Here is a 19833-nt window from a genome sequence, read left to right as displayed (position 1 = left end):
GATACACCGCTTCATTAAGTAGTTATATCTGTTTTGTAGTTTGAGTATAAGCTTAGAGAGAGCTTTCAAATGTGCTCTTCATATGTAAGAGAAACCGTGATTGTAGAAATTATTGTGATTCCGTATAATGCTACACAAACAATAAGTTTAAGACTTTGTTTTATCGTTCTTTATAAGTTAAAGACCAAATTAGTTTTCCACTACTTTTCTGTTATTTTTGACGTATGATCTTGTGAAAAACCATTTATACTTTTTCATATTTTTTTCCCTTTTTCTTATGTTTTTTCCTCTTCGTTTCTGTTTTGTTATTGCCACTGCTGTTTTAGATACATGCTGTTATATGTCAAATTCAGTAGTGGGTCAATTAGAAAGTATGCTGAATTCGTTAAGAAAGGTGCTTATGTGTCATTATTAGAATGCTCATAATCGTGGTTGCATTTCCTTTTATTATTCTTCGTGTTGCATATTTTTGTGTTGCCCTTTTTTTATATTCATGAAAGTCTGAATTAATTTGCAGGAGACTACGGAAAAAATCACCGTAGGCTCTCAAGTATGGGTGGAAAACCCATCAGTAGCTTGGATTGACGGGGAAGTCTTAAAAATAGATGGAACAGAAGCTGAAATCCGAACTACTGATGGGAAGAAAGTAAGTTAATTCGGTAAATAAATTTGGTAACAGAGACTGCAAAAAAGTTTACTCCTTTTACACTCTACTATTTACTGTCTTTAGGTTGTCAAGAAACTATCAAAAGTATACCCCAAAGAGATGGACTATCCTGATGGTGGAGTTGATGACATGACGAAGCTTTCTTATTTGCACGAGCCTGGAGTTTTGCATAACCTATCTATCAGATATCAAAGAGATAAAATCTATGTAAGAAAATATTAATCTTCAGTTTCACCTTTTGTATTTTACTGTTATTCAGCGTGGTGAGAGAAAACGTGGACTGTTATATCATACTCTGATATTGTGGCAGACTTATACAGGCAATATCCTCATAGCCGTTAACCCATTTCAAAGTTTGCCTCACTTGTATGATGATCACATGATGCAAAAGTACAAAGGAGCACAGTTTGGGACTTTAAGTCCTCATGTATTTGCAATTGCAGATATTGCTTTCAGGTAATGTATTATTCTTGTAAAACTTACAGATTATCTAACGAATCGATTTGAAACGCTTAGTTGAAATGAATCAGAGAAATGGTTAATGGAGGAAAAAGCAATTCAATCTTGGTCAGTGGTGAAAGTGGTGCGGGTAAGACAGAGACTACGAAAATGCTTATGCGATATCTTGCATATGTTGGTGGTCATCATAAAGGCACTGAAGGACGAACAGTTGAACAGCAAGTTTTGGAAGTAAGATGGCACAATAACTTCAATTTTGTTTAATTTGAATAGTATATTAGTATATCAGTCTGATTTTAATGAAGCAATACTGCATTGAATCTAGTATCAGATTTCACTACAAATAGAAAATACACTTTCACATGCAACTTCTTCTCGCTAAATACGTATAGATTCTTAGTTAATCAGTTTTTTTTTTTTTTTTTTTTTTTTTTTTTTTTTTTTTTTTTTTTTTTTCCACTTTGCCAGGCTAACTTAGCCAATTCTTATGATTAAATGTTGTGAATGCAGTCAAATCCAGTTCTGGAAGCATTTGGCAATGCAAAAACTGTTAGAAACAACAATTCCAGGTGCAGAACTATTTAAGTTATGCTACTACAAACTTGGTACTAGTGTGATACTTATTGCATTGGCTGAAATGTTTTCTTATGCATCTGTTCTCTCTTGCTGCAGTCGTTTTGGAAAATTCGTTGAGATTCAGTTTGATAAACAAGGAAGAATATCTGGAGCTGCCATCAGAACATACCTTCTAGAAAGATCCCGTGTTTGCCAAATCTCAGATCCCGAACGAAACTATCACTGTTTCTATCTCCTTTGTGCAGCACCTTCAGAGGTACACTTTTTTCACTATGCATTTTATAACCAATACTCTAAATAGTTACTTCAAGACTGTTGACTCGTTCCATAAATGTTAAGGAAATCAAGAAATATAAGTTGGGAGATCCCAAATCGTTTCACTATCTCAACCAATCAAATTGCTATAAGCTCGTTGGTGTAGATGATGCCCATGATTATCTTGCTACTAGAAGAGCCATGGATATTGTTGGAATAAGCAAAAAGGAACAGGTTATAACATATTTAAACTGATATGGTTGTCAATCAGTTTTGCAGGACTCGGAATTACTCGGCTAATACTCGGTTAAAACTCGGGATTACTCGGAAAATGGGTCAAAACTCGGCCAAAACTCTGTCAAAACTTGTGATTACTCGGAAAATCGGTCGAATTCGGTCAAAGTCAAACTGGTCAACATCCGAGTACTCCCCGAGTTGCCAAGTACTCCCTAAAAAGTCCTGACCCGCTACTCCCGAGTAGCGATTTTTGCAACCTTGGTAGTCATATTGATTTCTTGTGTAATAAGCTGGCAATAACATAGCTGTTTCCCAGGATGCTATTTTCCGAATCGTGGCTTCTATACTCCATCTTGGTAATATTGAGTTTGCCAAAGGGGAAGAGATTGATACGTCAATACTAAAAGACGAAAAATCCAAATTTCACCTTCAGATGACAGCAGAGCTACTAATGTGTGTATAGCTTTAGTATGCTTATTTGTTTCTGTTTATAGTATTGATATGCCTTTTTCTTTATTCATTCGCCTGTGCATGTGTGTTATAGTGTGTATATATCTGTATGAAGCTATTTTAAATTGCATTATACATTTTCAGGTGTGATATTAATTCACTGGAAAATGCACTACTGAAGCGTATTATGGTTACTCCAGAAGAAGTTATTAAAAGAAGCCTTGATCCTGAGGGGGCAACTTTTAGCAGGGACGGTTTGGCTAAGACGTTATATTCTCGCTTGTTTGACTGGTAATTTCAATATTCCATTGATCTGATAAATCACACTTGCAAGTATGAGAAAAATTGTTTATTGTTCAATGGGGTTGTATTCAAACGACTTGCTTGATTACTTAATCTTTACAGGTTGGTGGATAAAATTAACGTGTCAATTGGGCAAGATCCAAAGTCAAATTCTCTGATTGGAGTTCTTGACATATATGGTTTTGAGAGCTTTAAAACCAATAGGTAATTAGATCTGGAATAATCATACATATATTTGTGTCCTAGCTTGTGATGAAATCTTAGTTCTGCCAATTGTGCAGTTTTGAACAGTTTTGTATTAATTTCACTAATGAGAAGCTGCAACAACACTTTAATCAGGTTTGACTTATGGCATGTTTTTCAATAAAGTTGGTATCCTGTTTATGAACATGTACTTGATTCTCTACCTGTTTTCTTTTAACAGCATGTCTTCAGGATGCAGCAAGATATGTACACAAAAGATGAAATTGACTGGAGTTACATAGAGTTTGTAGATAACAAGGACATCCTAGATCTTATTGAAAAGGTTTTAATCATAAATTATGTTATATGAATTCTTTGACTTAATGTAGTGTTTAAAGAGAGAATTTTAATGATACTTTTAGCCACAATTAACGTCCACGGAATGAATACGAGCCTTTTCGTGTGGATCTAATTTTATTAATGCATATGTAGAATATAAGTTTTTCTGTAGAGATGATGCATTCGATGTTTTTATTCTATATGCAGAAACCCGGTGGGATCATTGCTCTACTTGATGAAGCCTGGTAAGCAACACTACGACATTCACACACGTAGAAACATCCATGTGCACATCTATGCGTTTATATATTATTATTTTTTTTGCATCAACATTCAGGAGTGTTTTTTAGGCATACATAGTTGATATTACTTTTGTATGCACATGTGTGTGTTTTGAAGTCATGTCTTTTTTAGTGCACACATTATATGATAATATATATCTGCATGTCAAGTTTCTCATAGTTGATGAATGACTAATTTTTTTTCCAGCATGTTTCCCAAATCGACTCCTGATACATTCTCACAGAAGCTTTATCAGACATTTAAAACGCATCGACGATTTATCAAACCAAAATTGGCACACTCTGATTTCATCATTGCTCATTATGCTGGAGAGGTAATGAAAATTTAGATTATCTCTTCGCCAAAAATGCTGTTATTATCCAGGCTTAAAGCATGTGATTTTGTATCAATATTCAGGTACATTATCAGTGTGATCAATTCCTAGATAAAAATAAAGATTATATTGTTCCTGAACATCAAGATCTGTTGAGTACATCCAAGTGCTCTTTTGTAGCAGGGCTTTTTCCTCCACCACGGGAGGATGCAACCAAGTCATCCAAGTTTTCATCAATTGGGTCCCGCTTTAAAGTAAGTACTCTATATTCCTCAAAGCCAATTGAGGCTTAAATTTACAAAGAAAAATTGAGAAACAATATGAAAGTAACAAACTAAGATATGATAGTTTGCTTCTTGAAGTGATATAAAATCAAACTAAAAAACCAAGGAGGAAGGAGGCTTGAGAAATTTTTAAATATTTTATTTAAATATCGAGCACTTAATAGTTTAACATCTTTAATGTGTGAATTAGAATCCATTTCTTTCTTAATCAATGCAGCTACAACTTCAACAGTTGATGGAGACTTTGAACTCCACACAACCACACTATATTAGATGTGTGAAGCCAAATAATCTTCTCAAACCTGCCGTTTTTGAGAATGTCAACATTATTCATCAGTTACGTTGTGGGGTAAGTATAGTTCACTTAGAGGAATTTGAAGTTCAATATTAATATCTTAAAATTCATATTCAAACTGTCTTTAACTCCTTATGCAGGGGGTTCTAGAAGCAATTCGTATCAGTTGTGCTGGATACCCTACCAACAAGTGTTTCACTGATTTTGTTAGTCGTTTTGGTCTTTTAGTTCCAGAAGTTTTGCATGTGAAGTAAGTACAATTCATAGTTTGATTATTTTTAAAAAATCAAACATGAAATTTTATACGTATCATTTGTTATCAACAGTTACGATAGGAAAGATGCATGTAGAAAGATTCTGGATAAGGCGGGGATCCGCGGGTATCAGGTAATCACATATCTGTTGTTTTTGATGGGATCTTGTCAAAATATTCTAATTTGATATTCTTGTCATAAGTACAAGCAAGCTATAATTAATGTTAAATTTACTCTTTAGCCTATAGTTAGTTATTAGTTCATACTTATAAAGTGTATATAATATATATGAGCTGGCAGATTGGAAAAACGAAAGTTTTTCTCAGAGCTGGTCATATGGCTGCATTAGATGCACGGAGAGCCGAAAGGATTACTAATGCAGTTATTGTTATTCAAAGAATGACAAGAAGTTTTAGCATCAGGAAACGTTTTCTTGCTATGGCAAATCTTGCAGTTGCCTTGCAAACTTTATGCAGAGGTTTGTTTTTTTCAGTAAAAAGTTGTCTAAAATATATTCCTTACTACATAAATGAAGTTCTGGCAATATTTGCTAATCATCAAGGTTGCAAAAATCACTACTTAGGAGTACTCGGTCGGGAATTTTAGGGAGTAATCGGTAACTCGGGGAGTAATCGAATGTTGACCAAGTCTGACTTTGACCGATTTTGACTGAGTTTTGACCGATGTTCTGAGTAATCCCTGTTGACCGAGGGTTATCTGAGGGTTGACCGAGTACTCGGCCCGAACTTGTAACCGAGTACTCGTCGAGCACTTGATGAGTTTGTCCGAGTTCTACAACCCTGTTAATCATGATACAGATACTCCATTTCTCTTTCTTTTGCATGACCTGTTCCTGTATTATGCTTTCTTAATAGCATTCTCTGTAATGTCACTGTCTGTTAGGAAAACTTGCTGCTAAGATATATGAAGATATGAGAAAAAAAGCCGTCTCAACTAAAATCCAGACGAATTTCCGGCGATACACGATAAGGTCCTCTTATACGAGACTCCAACACGCAGTTGTGCTCATCCAGGCAGGTATGAGAGCTATGGCTGCCCGTTATGAATTCAGATACAGGAGGCGACACAAGGCAGCTACTAAATTAGAAGTCAGTAACTGGTATTCATGTTCGCCTTATATATTTAAATGTTTTGACTTTGTTCTGATATGAGTTAGTGCTTGTAGGCCAAATGGCGTGGTCATAGAGAGTATAAACGCTATAAAAAATTATCGAAGGCAACAGTTACCACACAATGTGGTTGGAGGGGGAGGATTGCAAGGAGAGAGCTACGCAGATTAAAGATGGTCTGTTATCTATTTTTTATGCATTCATGATTAGTTACACTGTTAAGTTTAAGCAAAGTTTTCCGTTTACTTGACCAGATCCAGACTTGCTTTTGTTAAGTTTTGCATTCATCCAAGTAGAGTGGTATAGAAATATATTTTACGTGAAATATAGGATTTGGTTTTATATCCACCTGTAACATAATGAATAAAGGCCTAATGCTCATGTATCTACCTTTTAAGTTAATCATAAAGGAGAAGTTAATGTATTTAAGATTTTGATCACCCTCAGACAAGATGCCTTTGGTATATCTTATACATGAACTAAAAGGAAACCTCAGACAAGATGCCTTTGGTGTATCTTATACATGAACTAAAAAGAAATTTAGGTTGTTGTGATTCAGAAACTATACTTTTTCCTTTTTTTGTGTTTCTCCAATCCTTGTAATACCAATAGTCTGTTGCATCAGTTTTCAGTCTTCAAATCATGAGTTGATTTTCTTGAACATATACAGGCTGCAAGGGATACTGGTGCACTTCTAAAAGCGAAGGAGGATCTTGAAAAGCAAGTGCGGGAACTTAAACAACGTCTAGAGCAACAAATGCATTTGAAGGTAACTTTATTTTGTTTCATTGTTATTATTCTTTTTCTACGCGTTTGTTTGTTTTTTCTTTTCACTATACCTACAAAATCTGTTTCATTGTTTACCTAAAGTGGTAGGGTAGTCATTCAGTGAGATTTGTGAAATCTACCTGGACCTATATGTATTTGGTATAGGCGGGTAGGGAGTTTGTATATCGAGGTAGCAGTATTCCAGCTTATCTGATTAAATTATAAGTTTATATTCTATTTGTATACGTAATTGTTAAATCATTCGCTTATCTATACCTTAGCTTATATATAGTTTAAATTTTTGGTACTTGATATGAACTTTGAAGGATCATATTATTGGAATATGAACAATTTAGGTTTAAGATAATAAGGTTTACCTTAAGTTTGCAATAGATACGATAAGATAGGCATTGTTGGAGGTAATATTGAATCAGACTTAACTCTGAAGTGAGTTTTGTTCGACATTATATCCCTCTCTATGCTATGCTGCATTTGCACCATAAATCTCACATTTTGTCACGCCTATTAAACTTAACTTGTATCTGTTTTTTAAGCATATGCGCTTCGTAAACATGCATTAATATGGTTTTTGTTCATAACCTTGAAAATTTTTCATGTGTAGCACCTTAATCTTTCCTCCCTTATTTTACATTGTTATATGTTTTCCACTTTATAGCATGGGTTACGTCATACAAGAAAGTAATTTTTTTGTCAACTATAGACTCTTCACCACATGTTATAAGAAAAGCAGATACATCAACTGATTGGGACATGTATTATCATGCAGACTGAGTTGGAAGAAGCTTTACGTGCCAAGGAAGATGAAATTGCATCAAAAGCATCTACTAGTGACATGGAAAAGATTGACAGTTTAACTGAAGAAGTGGGCAATTTGACGGTAATGTTGGTTTTTTATAAATTCTCTCTTTCACAATATGATGTATATGTGAAAATAACTCTAAGAATGAAAACAGTTCAAGAAATTTTGGCAAAATCTAAGATTCTGACTTTTGAGTAGCATGAAAACTCAATTTCATATCTTTTCATTTCTCCAATTCAAGAACATAATAAGATTTTAATTCCTTCAATTTCTTTTCCCTTCTGCCAAAAATAAACTTATCTTTGTTAATTTGTTTTTACTATCCTTCTCTCTCCTTTCTCTTTCTTCTTATGTAGTTAATGACATGCAGGCTTTACTAGAATCAGAGAGACAACGAGCTGATGAATCTGAGAGAAAATACGCTGTAGCTCAGGAAACAATCAAAGCTATGAAGTTGGAGGAAACTGAACGAATGGTACTTCAACTTTTAGACTGTACTTTCTTTTATTTAGTCTACCAATTAATTGTGCCACATATGTAGGCTGTAAATAAGAATTATTGCATTTAACGGATGTATTATATGATGAATTAAACTGGAAATATATTAAATCACGTCAGAAGGAAATAAATTCACTGAGGGTATCATGGTGTATAACACATTTGAAGTTCCATAGTTATATACATTCTTCAAGCATCCCAATAGGGTAGTTACAAACGAATAAACACAGTTCATATGCTACCGATGCTCGACTTGATGGGGGAAACACGATAAAAGATGGTATAACAGTAGGTAGCATCATTAGTAATCTTCAACCAATCCAAACTTTCAATTGCTTGTTGGCTAAACAATTTCTTTCCTTCCTTAGAAAAACCAAATTGCATCAGACCTTGGTTTATTTTTGACCTAATGTTCTCACTTTTGGTACATTTATTATTAAAATAACTATGTCATGTACTTATTGCCATGCAGGCTTTATTAGAATCTGAGAGACAACGAGCTGACAAATTTGAGAAGAAGTATGCTGAAGCCATGGAGACTATTGAAAATAAGCATCTAAAGTTGGAAGGAACTGAAAAAAGGGTACCTTAACTTTGACTCTCTGATTAACAATGTTCAGTCCACTATAAAAGCATATTCACATATATGTACATGGTAGATACATTCTATTGCATTTATTAACTACATGATTAGGTAATAAAAATAGTGGACGTATGACACGATCATGTAATGATATTATTTTATTTTTCTTACAATTGAAAATTAAAAGTTACCTTGCATGCAGACTGAATTAGAGGACGGAGTTATTGTCAAGGAACGCGCCCATCCAATGGAAGTATCGGATGAACACCTGAAGGTACCCTGTCTCTGCTTCTCGTTTGTTATGTAATTGTAAATCTGTTACAATTTTATCCACTATCCGTTTTTTCGTATATATTTTGGTTATGCAATTCTCATAGAACGTTAGATGCATAAAATAACTCGGTCTTTGTTGAATCTGAAGTACCTGAATGCATACAACGTGTGGGGCTGTTACTGTTAGTGTGAAATGTAACTTTGACAGTTTCAACAAACATGATAACACATTGTGTTTGTATCATAAGAAATGTAAAATTACGTTATCATGCAGACGGAATTGGAAGACATGTCACTTGCCTCCAAGGAACGTGAGTCTGCAATGGAAGTACCTGATGAAGCTTCGTCTGTTGTGAACATGCAGTAATGTAATACACTAAACTATATATGAAAATAACTGATAATAATAACTTTAAGATAAAAAATGAAAAAATATGTTGAGGAGTTTCGATATCACAGGGTGAGAAGATTAATGCTTATAGGTGCCATATATGCTTCACAGAAGTGTCAGTTAATAGGTTTTTTTTAACATATGGTGGGTCCAAGTTTAACCTCAAGTTTACAAGTGCATACTACGTATGAGTTGTCATTTGATTGATGTAAAACATGCGAAGACATGTTCATATCATAAGAAATATAAAATTGCACTATCATGCAGACTGAATTGGAAGATGGGTTAGCATCTGATGAAGCTTCTTGTAATGGAAAAAAAGTACCAGTTTTTTTGGAGACTGAAAAGATGGAGAATTTAGTCACAGAAGTGAAGAATCTCAAGGTAATGCTGTTCTAATAAAGATTTTCTACTTTCTCCCCGTTCCAATTAGTAATTTTTTTTTTTTTTTTAAATGACGTGTATGAACTATAATATGGTTGTTTTATTTGGCTTACTCCCTTGGTAATTTTGTACTTTCTCTACTTTTATTGGATATATATGCAATGCTATTAACATCCTAAAGTACCAACTTTTTAATTCCTAGTTATTAATGCAATGATTAGACTGTAAAATGATAGTTTTTTAATAATAGAACGTTAGGTTAGCATATGCAAAATTCTAAATGGTTGATAGTGGTCTACTAGATCCATTATGTGAAAGTTACCCATTTCATATACTTATTGAATAATATGCAGGCCTTGCTAGAATCAGAGAGACAAAGAGCTGATGAATTTGAAAGAAAGTTTACTGAAGCCTTAAAAACAGTGGAATCTATGCGTGTCAAGTTGGAAGAAACTGAAAGAAAAGTACTTCAACTACAAGAAGCAGATAGAAGGGTACTTCAACTTCAAGATTACGATAATTTTTGTTTGGCCCACTTAAAAATAGTCTTAACTATGTACACTTTAGAGATAGTATATTGCAAGTAAGTATTAGGTGTGTGATATGATGAAGGTAATCTATAGATATTAGATATAATAATCATATGAATGATCTTGAGTCACTAAGTAACAGTGTTCAGATGAGGTAATCGTTTTCTTTTGGTCACCTAGTTTTATAACATTTTAAATGCTTGATCTCGTGATACAAACCTCATCATATGACTAACTTATCTCAATCAATCTTGAATAGCGAGGATTGTAATTATGATTGTTTTAATAAACATGAAAAGACATTGTGTTTGTATTATCACAAATATATAGTTAAATTATCATGTAGAGTGAATTGAATGAAGCAGTGCTGGCCAAGGAACGTGACTCTGCGATGGAAGCATCTGATAAAGATCTGGCTGTTGTGAAAGATGCATCACTTTCTGAGGACACTGCAAACATTGGAATATTGAATGCAGAGGTTAAAAATCTTAAGGTATGGTTAGTCAAGTTTTTAATGATTTTATCCCTCACTATTTCATTATTCTCTATATAAGGATATGCAGCAATAGATGCATACATAACCAAGACATGAATCTAATATTGTCTCGGGGGGGGGGGGGGGGGGATTTTCGTGAATTAACTTCGTGAGCTAACCACTAACATTGCCTTTCAAAAAAAAAAAAAAAAAAAAAAAAAAAAAAAAAAAAAAAAAAAAATATTGTTTTAAGGCTCTTGAATTATTATTTATCCTGCTATAACCTGAAAAAGACCGTTGCGATGTTCAAATCTGCATAAATTCAATACTATTGTATCTGTGATTGGTTCTTTCCGTCTTATTTACATATATTCGTTTGCAGGATTTAGTTGAATCAGAGAGACGACGAGCTGATGAATGTGAAAAGATGTACGATGAAGCCCTAGAAGCAATCAAATTGTTACGTCTAAAATTGGAAGAAACTGAAAGAAAGGTAGGTTAACTTGAATGCTATGTTATAATGAAAAAATATGGACCCATTAACACATGTAGGATTTGACGTAAGCACATGAGAAGTTAAATATGTTGTCATCAGTAGCCTCCTTTATTTTATTGTCACATGAGCAAAAGAAGACATGTAGACACCTTAATAAATTGTGGCCAAGTTTAGCATCAAATTTATAAAGTTGAAAAGTTACTAATAGAATAAATCTTAGTTTTAATTGTTTTGTCAAGCATGAAAAGACTTAAAGAATCATGATAAACATAAAGTTACCATATCTTGCAGACTGAATTGGAAGATCGGTTGCATGAAAAGGAGCGTGAATATCCATTGCAAGCATCTGATGAAACATTGTCTACTGAAAAGTTCGAAAATTTAACCACAGAAGTGGAAAACTTGAAGGTATTGTTATTCTTATATAAAGTCTTCCATTTTTCACATGTTACAATATGCATCTCCACTTAAATGTTGTGGCTGTAAATAGTTCAATTTTACACATGACCATGATAAGATTAAAGGCTGAATAATTCCAGATATTTTTCCTAAACTTATACTAGAAACTTGCCATATTGTTCAATGTAGGATCTTAGTATAACTTTAGCCATAGTTCAAACATTATACAATTTTGAATTGAACACTTCATCTATTTATATGCATGCAGGTTTTATTGGAATCGGAGAAACAGAGAGCTGATGAATGTCAAAGAAAGTACACTGAAGCCCTAGAATCAAGCGAAATTAAGCAGAAAAAGTTAGAAGAAACTGAAAAAAGGGTACTTCAACTTCAGGATGCCTTGAATAGGTAAAATTACTGTAGCATCCATCATAATAATTTACCAGGTTTAAATATATATTTTGTTTGTAGAAATTTTTTAAGTTATAGTTGATGTATATTGTGTAGTGGCCACCATAACATCCATGATAATTGTAAAAAAAGTCTTTTATCCATATAAGCTGGACTATATTCTTGTCTTACTTTTGTTGATGATCTATTTTTTGTTCTGCATTCATATAAGATTTATATAATGCTTAATGATTCTATATGCTCACGTTTCCTAGATTATAAAACTCCACACTAAGTCCTCAAACTCTTAAAGTGTCACTAGTACTAAATGTAATGTTAAATTGGCAGTAGCTGACTCACAATCATTTCAAGACTTGTAGAACATGAGATTTTAAAATGGCAGTAGCTTATTTGTACGTACAGATTGAATGTCTGATACGTTGATTAACTAATGCCACATGTATCTAGTGTGCCTCAGGATGACATACAGCATGTCAGACCAATTTTCGGAGCTGAAAAGTATGTTGTCTGCTTCATCCAGTTCGTCTGTAACTTCAGGATTCATTATTAGCGACAGTTTTGGCGACGCTACATCTACCTCTTCCGATATTACATCCATAGATTCCGATTTCACTTTAGCAGCTCCCAATTCTACTCCATGATCTATATCTGCCTCAAAAACCACCAGGTCAGTCAGTTTCTCTACACGTTTCTTGTTTCCACTTAACACTTTCATACTCCAATCATTTTCTCACCCTCTTCCAATCATTTCTTGGTTACGTACGTGTCGGTAAAAAAATCGAAAATACGTTGGTAGATGTGGGGCCCACCGAAAGTTATGGATGGATACCAAAAGGAAAAAGAGGATGATTGAAACCATATATGATAACCATAGATTGATCAAAAATCTTCCAAAATAGAGATTGATATAGAGGAAAGACGAAAGAGCCTAAAATTTTCTTGACCATACTTGCATATGATGTTTTGGGGCTGTATACTTTATTTCTGTATTAAGTCTTGTGCCGCTGTTTCTGGAGGGGTGTCTGATTTTATGTGTCATAGAAACAGACCAATTTTCAAATTAAGTGACAAGGAATCAACAATTTTACTTACTAAATTAAGAGTTGTAATGAAATGAAACAAATCATTAAGTAGAAAGTAAACAGGCCCTTAGTTGAAGTGTAGAATCTGCATTAAGGAAATAGCGTAATGTCCATATTTTCCTAGCAGTTTCTTCATTTAAGAATGTGTACCTTGATATATGAGATAGGGTTAATGTTTACTTTTATAGAAATTAATGTAATCCACTATTTATTTCGTTCTCAGGAAACAAAGTGACAACATCAATTCTTATCCGTTGGAGCAGCAAGAGGAATCATATAGGGTTGTTCAAGGCTTTACTAATAAGATAAATTAGAACAGTGTCTAACATAATTAACAGGTTTTAAGCATGTTATTGGCATAATTAGTTCTAGTGTACTTTATGGTTAATCAAACTTTGTACAATTCAGGATGACCTTTATTAAATATGTTCCATAAAATAACGTTACATGTTTAGCTTCATCAAATGTGTTCTATCATATTAAACTATGATATCTCTTTTTTTTTTTTTTTTTTTTTTTTTTTATCTCTTTTTCAATATACATGTACATGTTTATTTATTTATTACTGACATGAGTTCCCTTTCATGCATATTCTCAATTTTAAGAAAATAATCTTGGACATTTCGTATATATTTTTGTAACTAGGAATTTGTCCTTCAGTTATACTTCAATAGAAATAAATAAACATGCATCTTTCTGTCTCTTTCTTCCTTCAGCTACAGTCAGCAAGATGATATCAAAAGATTAATAATTTGCTTACGTCTAGGTGATATTATCTAATACTTGCATCTATCTGTCTCTTTCTTCCTTTTATACTCTTTGTTATGTCATGGAAATATCCATAAAGATTGATGTGTGCTGAATTTGAGTTTGTTTGCTTTCAGAGTCTGTTGAATTGCCATGAAATGGTGTAGCCAATTGTATATTAGGTTCCAAGTCTGATAACCCACTTTTGTAAATGCGCAATTATTGGTTGAATATAAATAGTCATATTTTTTAAAGGAAAAAAATAATTATTATTATGGATAATGTATGTATATTTTTTTTTTTTGAACGGGCTTGAGAGGTATCGAATGCTCTCCTTTTCACCTACGCACGCTAGGTTAGAAACTCCAAGGATCAAACCCGGATTGCTTGCCAACTAATTGCGGGTCCCGGGTTGCTTGGCAATTAATCGCGTGAATCCTGAAGAAAACCTCCCTCTCTTCGGAATCGAATCCGGGTTGGTTGGCAACTAATCGCGGGTCGTCCTATTAAGGCTCGATACCACCTATCTGGAAGGCCTATTGTGTCCTTTTATACTTTCATTGGGTTTTAATACAAATTAAATATTAAATATACATAAAACAATATAAACTATGACCTATAAAACTATTTTAAAATAATATGTAATACCAAGACGACTTCTTTCCTATGAAGTGCAGCAAGAACTATACTTTAATGCCCCAAATATATTCGGAATATATATAAGTAAGCAGCAACTTCTAACACATTGCACCAGTGGTCTAGGGTACTATTATATATATATATATATATATATATATATATATATATATATATATATATATATATATATATATATATATATACCCTGGTTCGATTCCCGGCTGGTGCATTGATTTTTTAATTTTCAACTTTTGTTATAACCATTTTATCTCACATAACTTTCAATTTCTTTTTTTGTCAAACTCCAATTCCAAAGTGGAGAAGCAAGATGCTATCAAACAAATTTGATGAACAAAAAGTACCAAAGCAAGCAAACACCATTACATCTTTCTAGTATGGAATTAATATAAATAAATAGGAAGTATAAATAATATACATATACAATGAACATGAAAAGATGACAATAAGAGAAAACGCAACCATACAGAAACATGTTATTGAAGTTCATATTATATACTCAAACCGAAAACACAAATCTCTATTTCAACAAGATTTTTTTAAACACACTGACCAGTGACCACGGATAACAGCGCACATTCTCAACGCAATCTCCAGCATTCAATGTTTAGTTTAGGGTTCATAAAAAACCGAAATTACCTATTACCTAGTTAGATAATATATGACTAGGAAACCAACCACAAATGAAGCCACAAGTGTAAACATCCTTCGGCTTGATTTAGTCTCGAATACCTGAAAAAGAATGGAAAGTAAACCGTACCCAGTAACTAACGGTATAGGTTTATCTGAATCGCAAGAACTTGTGAATCGCAAGAACTTGTAAACTGAATACAGATGAAATTACATCAATTCATCGCTCATAAGATAATGGGTCGATTTGGGTTATGTTCAAAGATGACATGACCCATGCAGAATATAGAAGTGAGATGTATATAAGAAAATTTTGACAGTAAAATGATGGAGTAGTATTCATACCGTCTTGAATTTATCCATTGTTCCAGAGAGGATACCTCTTGAAGAATCCATGTCATTACCCTAATGAGGCAAACATAGATAACTATAGATATAATCGAGAAAAATACAGATAAGATATTTTTAATTTGAAGGAATTTCACCGCACCTACCATTCTATCCAACATACGATTATGACCCTCCACTTCTTCATGTATATCACCTGTCAACTGTTAAAATAATCAAGATTTAGCTTAACTTTAAGTCAATCTTGAGTTCATGTACTCTAATGCCCCGTTTGACTCACGGAATCCAATGGGATTCCGGAGGAATTGAAATTGAATATAGACATACTTCGTGTCTAAATTCAATTCCAAATCCACCGAAATCCCATTGAATTCCGTAAGCCAAACGGGGCCTAAATGAATAGACTTTACTCTTTTCAACATAAGAACTCTATCTTGAAGCCCATCCAAGGATCTCTCATTTTCATGTTCGTCAATTTCATGGGAGGAATAAGAAGATGTGGCCCTAATACCACCATCTTCAATATCGTCAAAAAGAGCAGATCTGCTTCCACGAACGTCCCTGCTTTTAAAAGAATGCTAGTAAACATCTTATAAGAGTAGAACCAAACTAAACTCCATATCATAGCTAAACATCTTAGGGAGTAGAGGAGCAACTTGAAGAAAAAAATAAAAATGGGTAAAGATTCAAACCTTCTCTGCCAAATAGTTACCACCTATCTAACTATTAAATTTAAAATTACAATGGTAGTCAAATACATGTGCACAATGCAGGCAACTTATGTAATGTGATGTGCTGACATAACTTATAAATGTGACATACACAGAAAAAAGTAATATGTACAGTTATAGTGACGGATCCAGGAATCTGTAATACCGGGGGCAAAATAAAATAATCCAAAATTTTAGGCTTTTGGGTTGGGGCTTAAAATTTGCCGGTCCACTGTCTAAAGCTAGTTCCACCCCTGGTTATAGGCTCTTGCATGTGGAATACTCACAACAAATATCATCAAATGTAATAAGTCAAGAAGACGGCAAACAACAATGGATTCAACCAAATGCTTAGTTCTAACTAAAATTATCGTTTCCTTTATTTTAACCTTCTACAGAAAGGTTAATAAAGCATTCTGTTCTCAACATATTCTATAATGACAAAAATCTGATTGCCGGGGCGGAACATAGTGTTACCCAAAGGGGGTATCCCCCACCTGAATTTAACGGGAAAAAAATTTTACACTAAATTTTTTTTTTTAATACCAAAAAATAAGGTTTTTTTTAGTGTTTACCCTGCTGACAATGAAAATTTTATCAACTCACTATATACATCACTTCACAACTAGTCTCAATACAAATCCAAAATCATTCTTAATGCCCAATTATTAGAAAATCACATAATTAGATCCAAACACACACTTTTAACAATTTAATACTAATAACTAACAACTAATTGATCTAATCCACAAATCAACCAAAATCTATACATACATGTATATGTAATATTACTACGTAATACACTGAATCATAATATTGATTACAAAACAAAAGCAACAAACCTTCGTGTATTCATAGCTAATCGATTGATGCAACCTTCGCTACTTTACAAATCTGTACAACAACATTTCGAGATCAATTGAAACCCTAGCAATCTCAATTACGTTCGTTAGGGTTTAAAAATAAACAATAACAGTTGAAATTCAGGATTATCATCAGTAATCGATGAAAAAATATCGGGAAAACAGATTTTTAGTAACATTAATCGTGCTAGTGATGAACATTTAATCAAAAATGTAAATTAATTATTTAAATTTTTAAATATCAATGAAAAAGCAAAGAGTGATCGGCTGCTTACCTGTTTGGGGAAAACTGGTAGAACCATATAATATAACCTTTTTTTTGTTATATAAGTGATTGTTATGTAAGTGATTTTTTTGGCTCAATTTATTGAGGCCAGAAGCGTCGATATAGTGGCGTCTGACTGTCGTTTTGAGCCTAAATTGATTTTTAGATAGCATTTAAAAACCATGGAAATTTGATTAAACCATTTCCACGGAGTCTCTTTTTCTTTCCATTTTATTTATTTAAACTTTTTTTTTTTTAGCCGGAGGTCTCCACGGAAGCAATCTCTCTGCCCTGGAGTAGAGAGGGGATGACTTTCTCTTCCTATGGGCCTCGACTCATGGTTATAGAAACGACTTCTCTCTTACTCTACGGTAGAGGAAGGATTGTCTACATCTCACCTCCCCCATACCTCGCATGTGCAGGATTGGGATTGTTGTTGTTGTTGTTGTTGTTATATCAAATAAAAATACATATAATACGGATTATAATTTTTTTATTATAAAAGCAGATAATAGTATAGTTAACCATGATCTTCTATGAGGTTTGGGTTAAGCAACCATTGACGCCAATCGAATGAGTTTCTCTTCAACCGATTTGATATCCACTTGTAACTACGAACTTGTATTTCTTGGAAAGCAAGACCGACCAATCCATATTTTGAAAAAGCTTATTATTTCTATTGTGCCAAATCTTGTGCGCACAAACTGACAAGCAAGCTTGCCACATTGAGGCGTATTTTACTAGCAGAGGGCTTTCGGAGAATAGAGGATCAATCAATTGAGTAGGGTGATAAGACATACCACACCAACGAAAAAGTTTCTGCCACATGTCATTTGCAAACTCACAATTCAAAAGCACATGCTCTTAAAGACAAAATATTTCCTAATGAAAGGAAGATAAAATATGGAAATGAACTTCAATGTTGAACAACCAGTAGGGCAATTCAATTGAGAAGATGAAGTGTAGAAGAAAGTTTCGGCAAGGAGATCCATTGAGCCCGTTTTTGTTCCTGTTTGTCATGGAAGACTTACACTTGGCTTTAAAGGATTATGTTCAACGAGGTATTATTAATGGTGCTTCAGTTGGTAAGTCCAGAGTTGTGGTGTCTCACTTACTCTATGCCGACGATGTGGTCATTTTATCTAATTGGAACAAGTCGAGTTTGGATAATATCTTGCTGGTTTTAAACGATTTTTACAAGTATTCTGGTTTAAAAAATCAATGTCAGTAAATCTAATATTTCTGGATTGGGTGTTCATGTTAATGAAGTCGATGTTTTTGCCCGTGATGTTGGGTGTGTTCGTGGTGATTTCCCCTTTATGTATCTGGGCCTCCCTTTAGGTACTTCTATGACTCGTATCGCAAGCTGGAAGCCACTTGTGGACCGGTTCCGTAAAAGACTGGCCGGTTGGAAATCAAACCTGCTTTCGGTCGGTGGACGCCTCACTCTTATCAAAAGCGTCTTGGGAAGCCTCGGTATTTACTAATTTATCTTTATTCAAATGCCCTGATACAATTATAAATACGCTTGAAAGTATTCGAGCCAAGGTTGGAGAATTCGGATCTCGGGGAGATCTCGTTTGGACTTTTTAGGGAGATCTCGGCATCTCGGAATAATCTCGGGGAGATCTCGGACGTTGACTTACGTTGACTTTATAGTTTTTTTAATAAAAATACACATAAAAACATAAATATATGTATATTTATATACGTTTTTACGATATTTTACAAAAACATCTAAGAAATGAGCGAGAAAATCTTAGAAATTACGAATTTCACAAGAAAATCTTACAAATTAACCAAAAAATTCGAGAAATCGTGGCTTTGACTAAGTTTGACCCCATTGACAGAGAAATCTCGGGAGATGAACATCTCGTCTCGGTTGCCTTCTAAAAACGAGATCTCGGGGGAGATCTCGGGAGATTTACAACACTTTCGAGCACACTTCTTTTGGGGAGATAAAGATGGGGTTCGTAAGATCCATTGGGTAAAGTGGGATCAAATTTTATCTCCTATTGTCAATGGTGGTTTGGGGATTGGTAGCCTTCGAGGTTTTAATCATGCATTAATGTTAAAGTAGATTTGGCGTCTGGTAACTCAAAGAGAATTAAAATGGGTTGCTGTGATACAAGCGATTCATGGCTCATTAGCAGGTATCGATGGTAGCTTGGTTCGTGGTGCAAGTGTTTGGCTCAGATCGTGGCTTTATTTCATAAGGATATTTAGTTGGGGCACTTACCATCTAATGTTTTGAAGGCTAAGGTTGGTAATGGTTTGTCGATCAATTTTTGGAAAGATAATTGACTTGGAAATGGGTGCTTGAAAGATAAGTTTAATCGTCTGTTTCATAACGATAAAAATGGTAATTGCTTAGTAGCAGATCGAGTAATTAGGGGTGAATGGAAGTGGGACAGGAAAAGATCTATAGAAGGCTCACGGAATCAAAATACGTTGG

General features: G+C 34.0%; 2 protein-coding genes across 2 annotated transcripts; one reads left to right on the top strand and one right to left on the bottom strand.

Moving 5' to 3' along the window:
* The first annotated feature begins 535 nt into the window (after window positions 1–535).
* Window positions 536–12717, top strand: LOC139874609 (myosin-9). The gene is made up of 34 exons (XM_071862016.1): window positions 536–646; window positions 731–874; window positions 978–1123; window positions 1198–1357; window positions 1637–1695; window positions 1799–1958; window positions 2042–2191; window positions 2511–2647; window positions 2789–2935; window positions 3050–3151; window positions 3229–3286; window positions 3372–3473; window positions 3677–3714; window positions 3959–4085; window positions 4169–4339; window positions 4587–4718; window positions 4805–4914; window positions 4991–5051; window positions 5219–5396; window positions 5822–6027; window positions 6105–6224; window positions 6719–6817; window positions 7604–7714; window positions 8007–8111; window positions 8607–8717; window positions 8920–8991; window positions 9265–9342; window positions 9649–9765; window positions 10119–10259; window positions 10642–10788; window positions 11153–11263; window positions 11558–11674; window positions 11934–12073; window positions 12534–12717. Exons 2-34 carry the CDS (start codon window positions 767–769, stop codon window positions 12715–12717), a joined length of 4005 nt encoding a protein of 1334 aa, XP_071718117.1. The 5' UTR covers window positions 536–646; window positions 731–766.
* Window positions 12718–14940: 2223 nt separating this feature from the next.
* On the bottom strand, window positions 14941–17444 carry LOC139877044 (bet1-like SNARE 1-1). The gene is made up of 6 exons (XM_071864448.1): window positions 17389–17444; window positions 17093–17144; window positions 15951–16101; window positions 15687–15743; window positions 15538–15597; window positions 14941–15294 (listed from the first exon to the last, which is right to left on the bottom strand). The coding sequence occupies exons 2-6, from the start codon at window positions 17104–17106 to the stop codon at window positions 15205–15207; spliced, it is 372 nt and encodes a 123-aa protein (XP_071720549.1). The 5' UTR covers window positions 17107–17144; window positions 17389–17444; the 3' UTR covers window positions 14941–15204.
* Window positions 17445–19833: the final 2389 nt, after the last annotated feature.

This window comes from Rutidosis leptorrhynchoides, chromosome 11 (assembly GCF_046630445.1).
Source record: "Rutidosis leptorrhynchoides isolate AG116_Rl617_1_P2 chromosome 11, CSIRO_AGI_Rlap_v1, whole genome shotgun sequence".
NCBI classification, from domain to species: domain Eukaryota; kingdom Viridiplantae; phylum Streptophyta; class Magnoliopsida; order Asterales; family Asteraceae; genus Rutidosis; species Rutidosis leptorrhynchoides.
Note: the sequence above shows the minus strand (reverse complement) of the source record. Positions and strands in the feature narration are given on the sequence as shown.

Excerpts from the sequence above, each read along its gene's own strand:
- LOC139877044 (XM_071864448.1), bottom strand. Across the intron at positions 15,744-15,950 it reads GAGTTCTTATGTTGAAAAGA|TTGACAGGTGATATACATGA; the intron begins GTAAAGTCTATT and ends TTATTTTAACAG. Across the intron at positions 15,598-15,686 it reads ATCGTATGTTGGATAGAATG|GGTAATGACATGGATTCTTC; the intron begins GTAGGTGCGGTG and ends TTGCCTCATTAG.
- LOC139874609 (XM_071862016.1), top strand. The coding sequence starts at position 767 with ATGGACTATCCTGATGGTGGAGTTGATGACATGACGAAGCTTTCTTAT. Across the intron at positions 5,052-5,218 it reads CGGGGATCCGCGGGTATCAG|ATTGGAAAAACGAAAGTTTT; the intron begins GTAATCACATAT and ends ATGAGCTGGCAG. Across the intron at positions 5,397-5,821 it reads CTTGCAAACTTTATGCAGAG|GAAAACTTGCTGCTAAGATA; the intron begins GTTTGTTTTTTT and ends ACTGTCTGTTAG.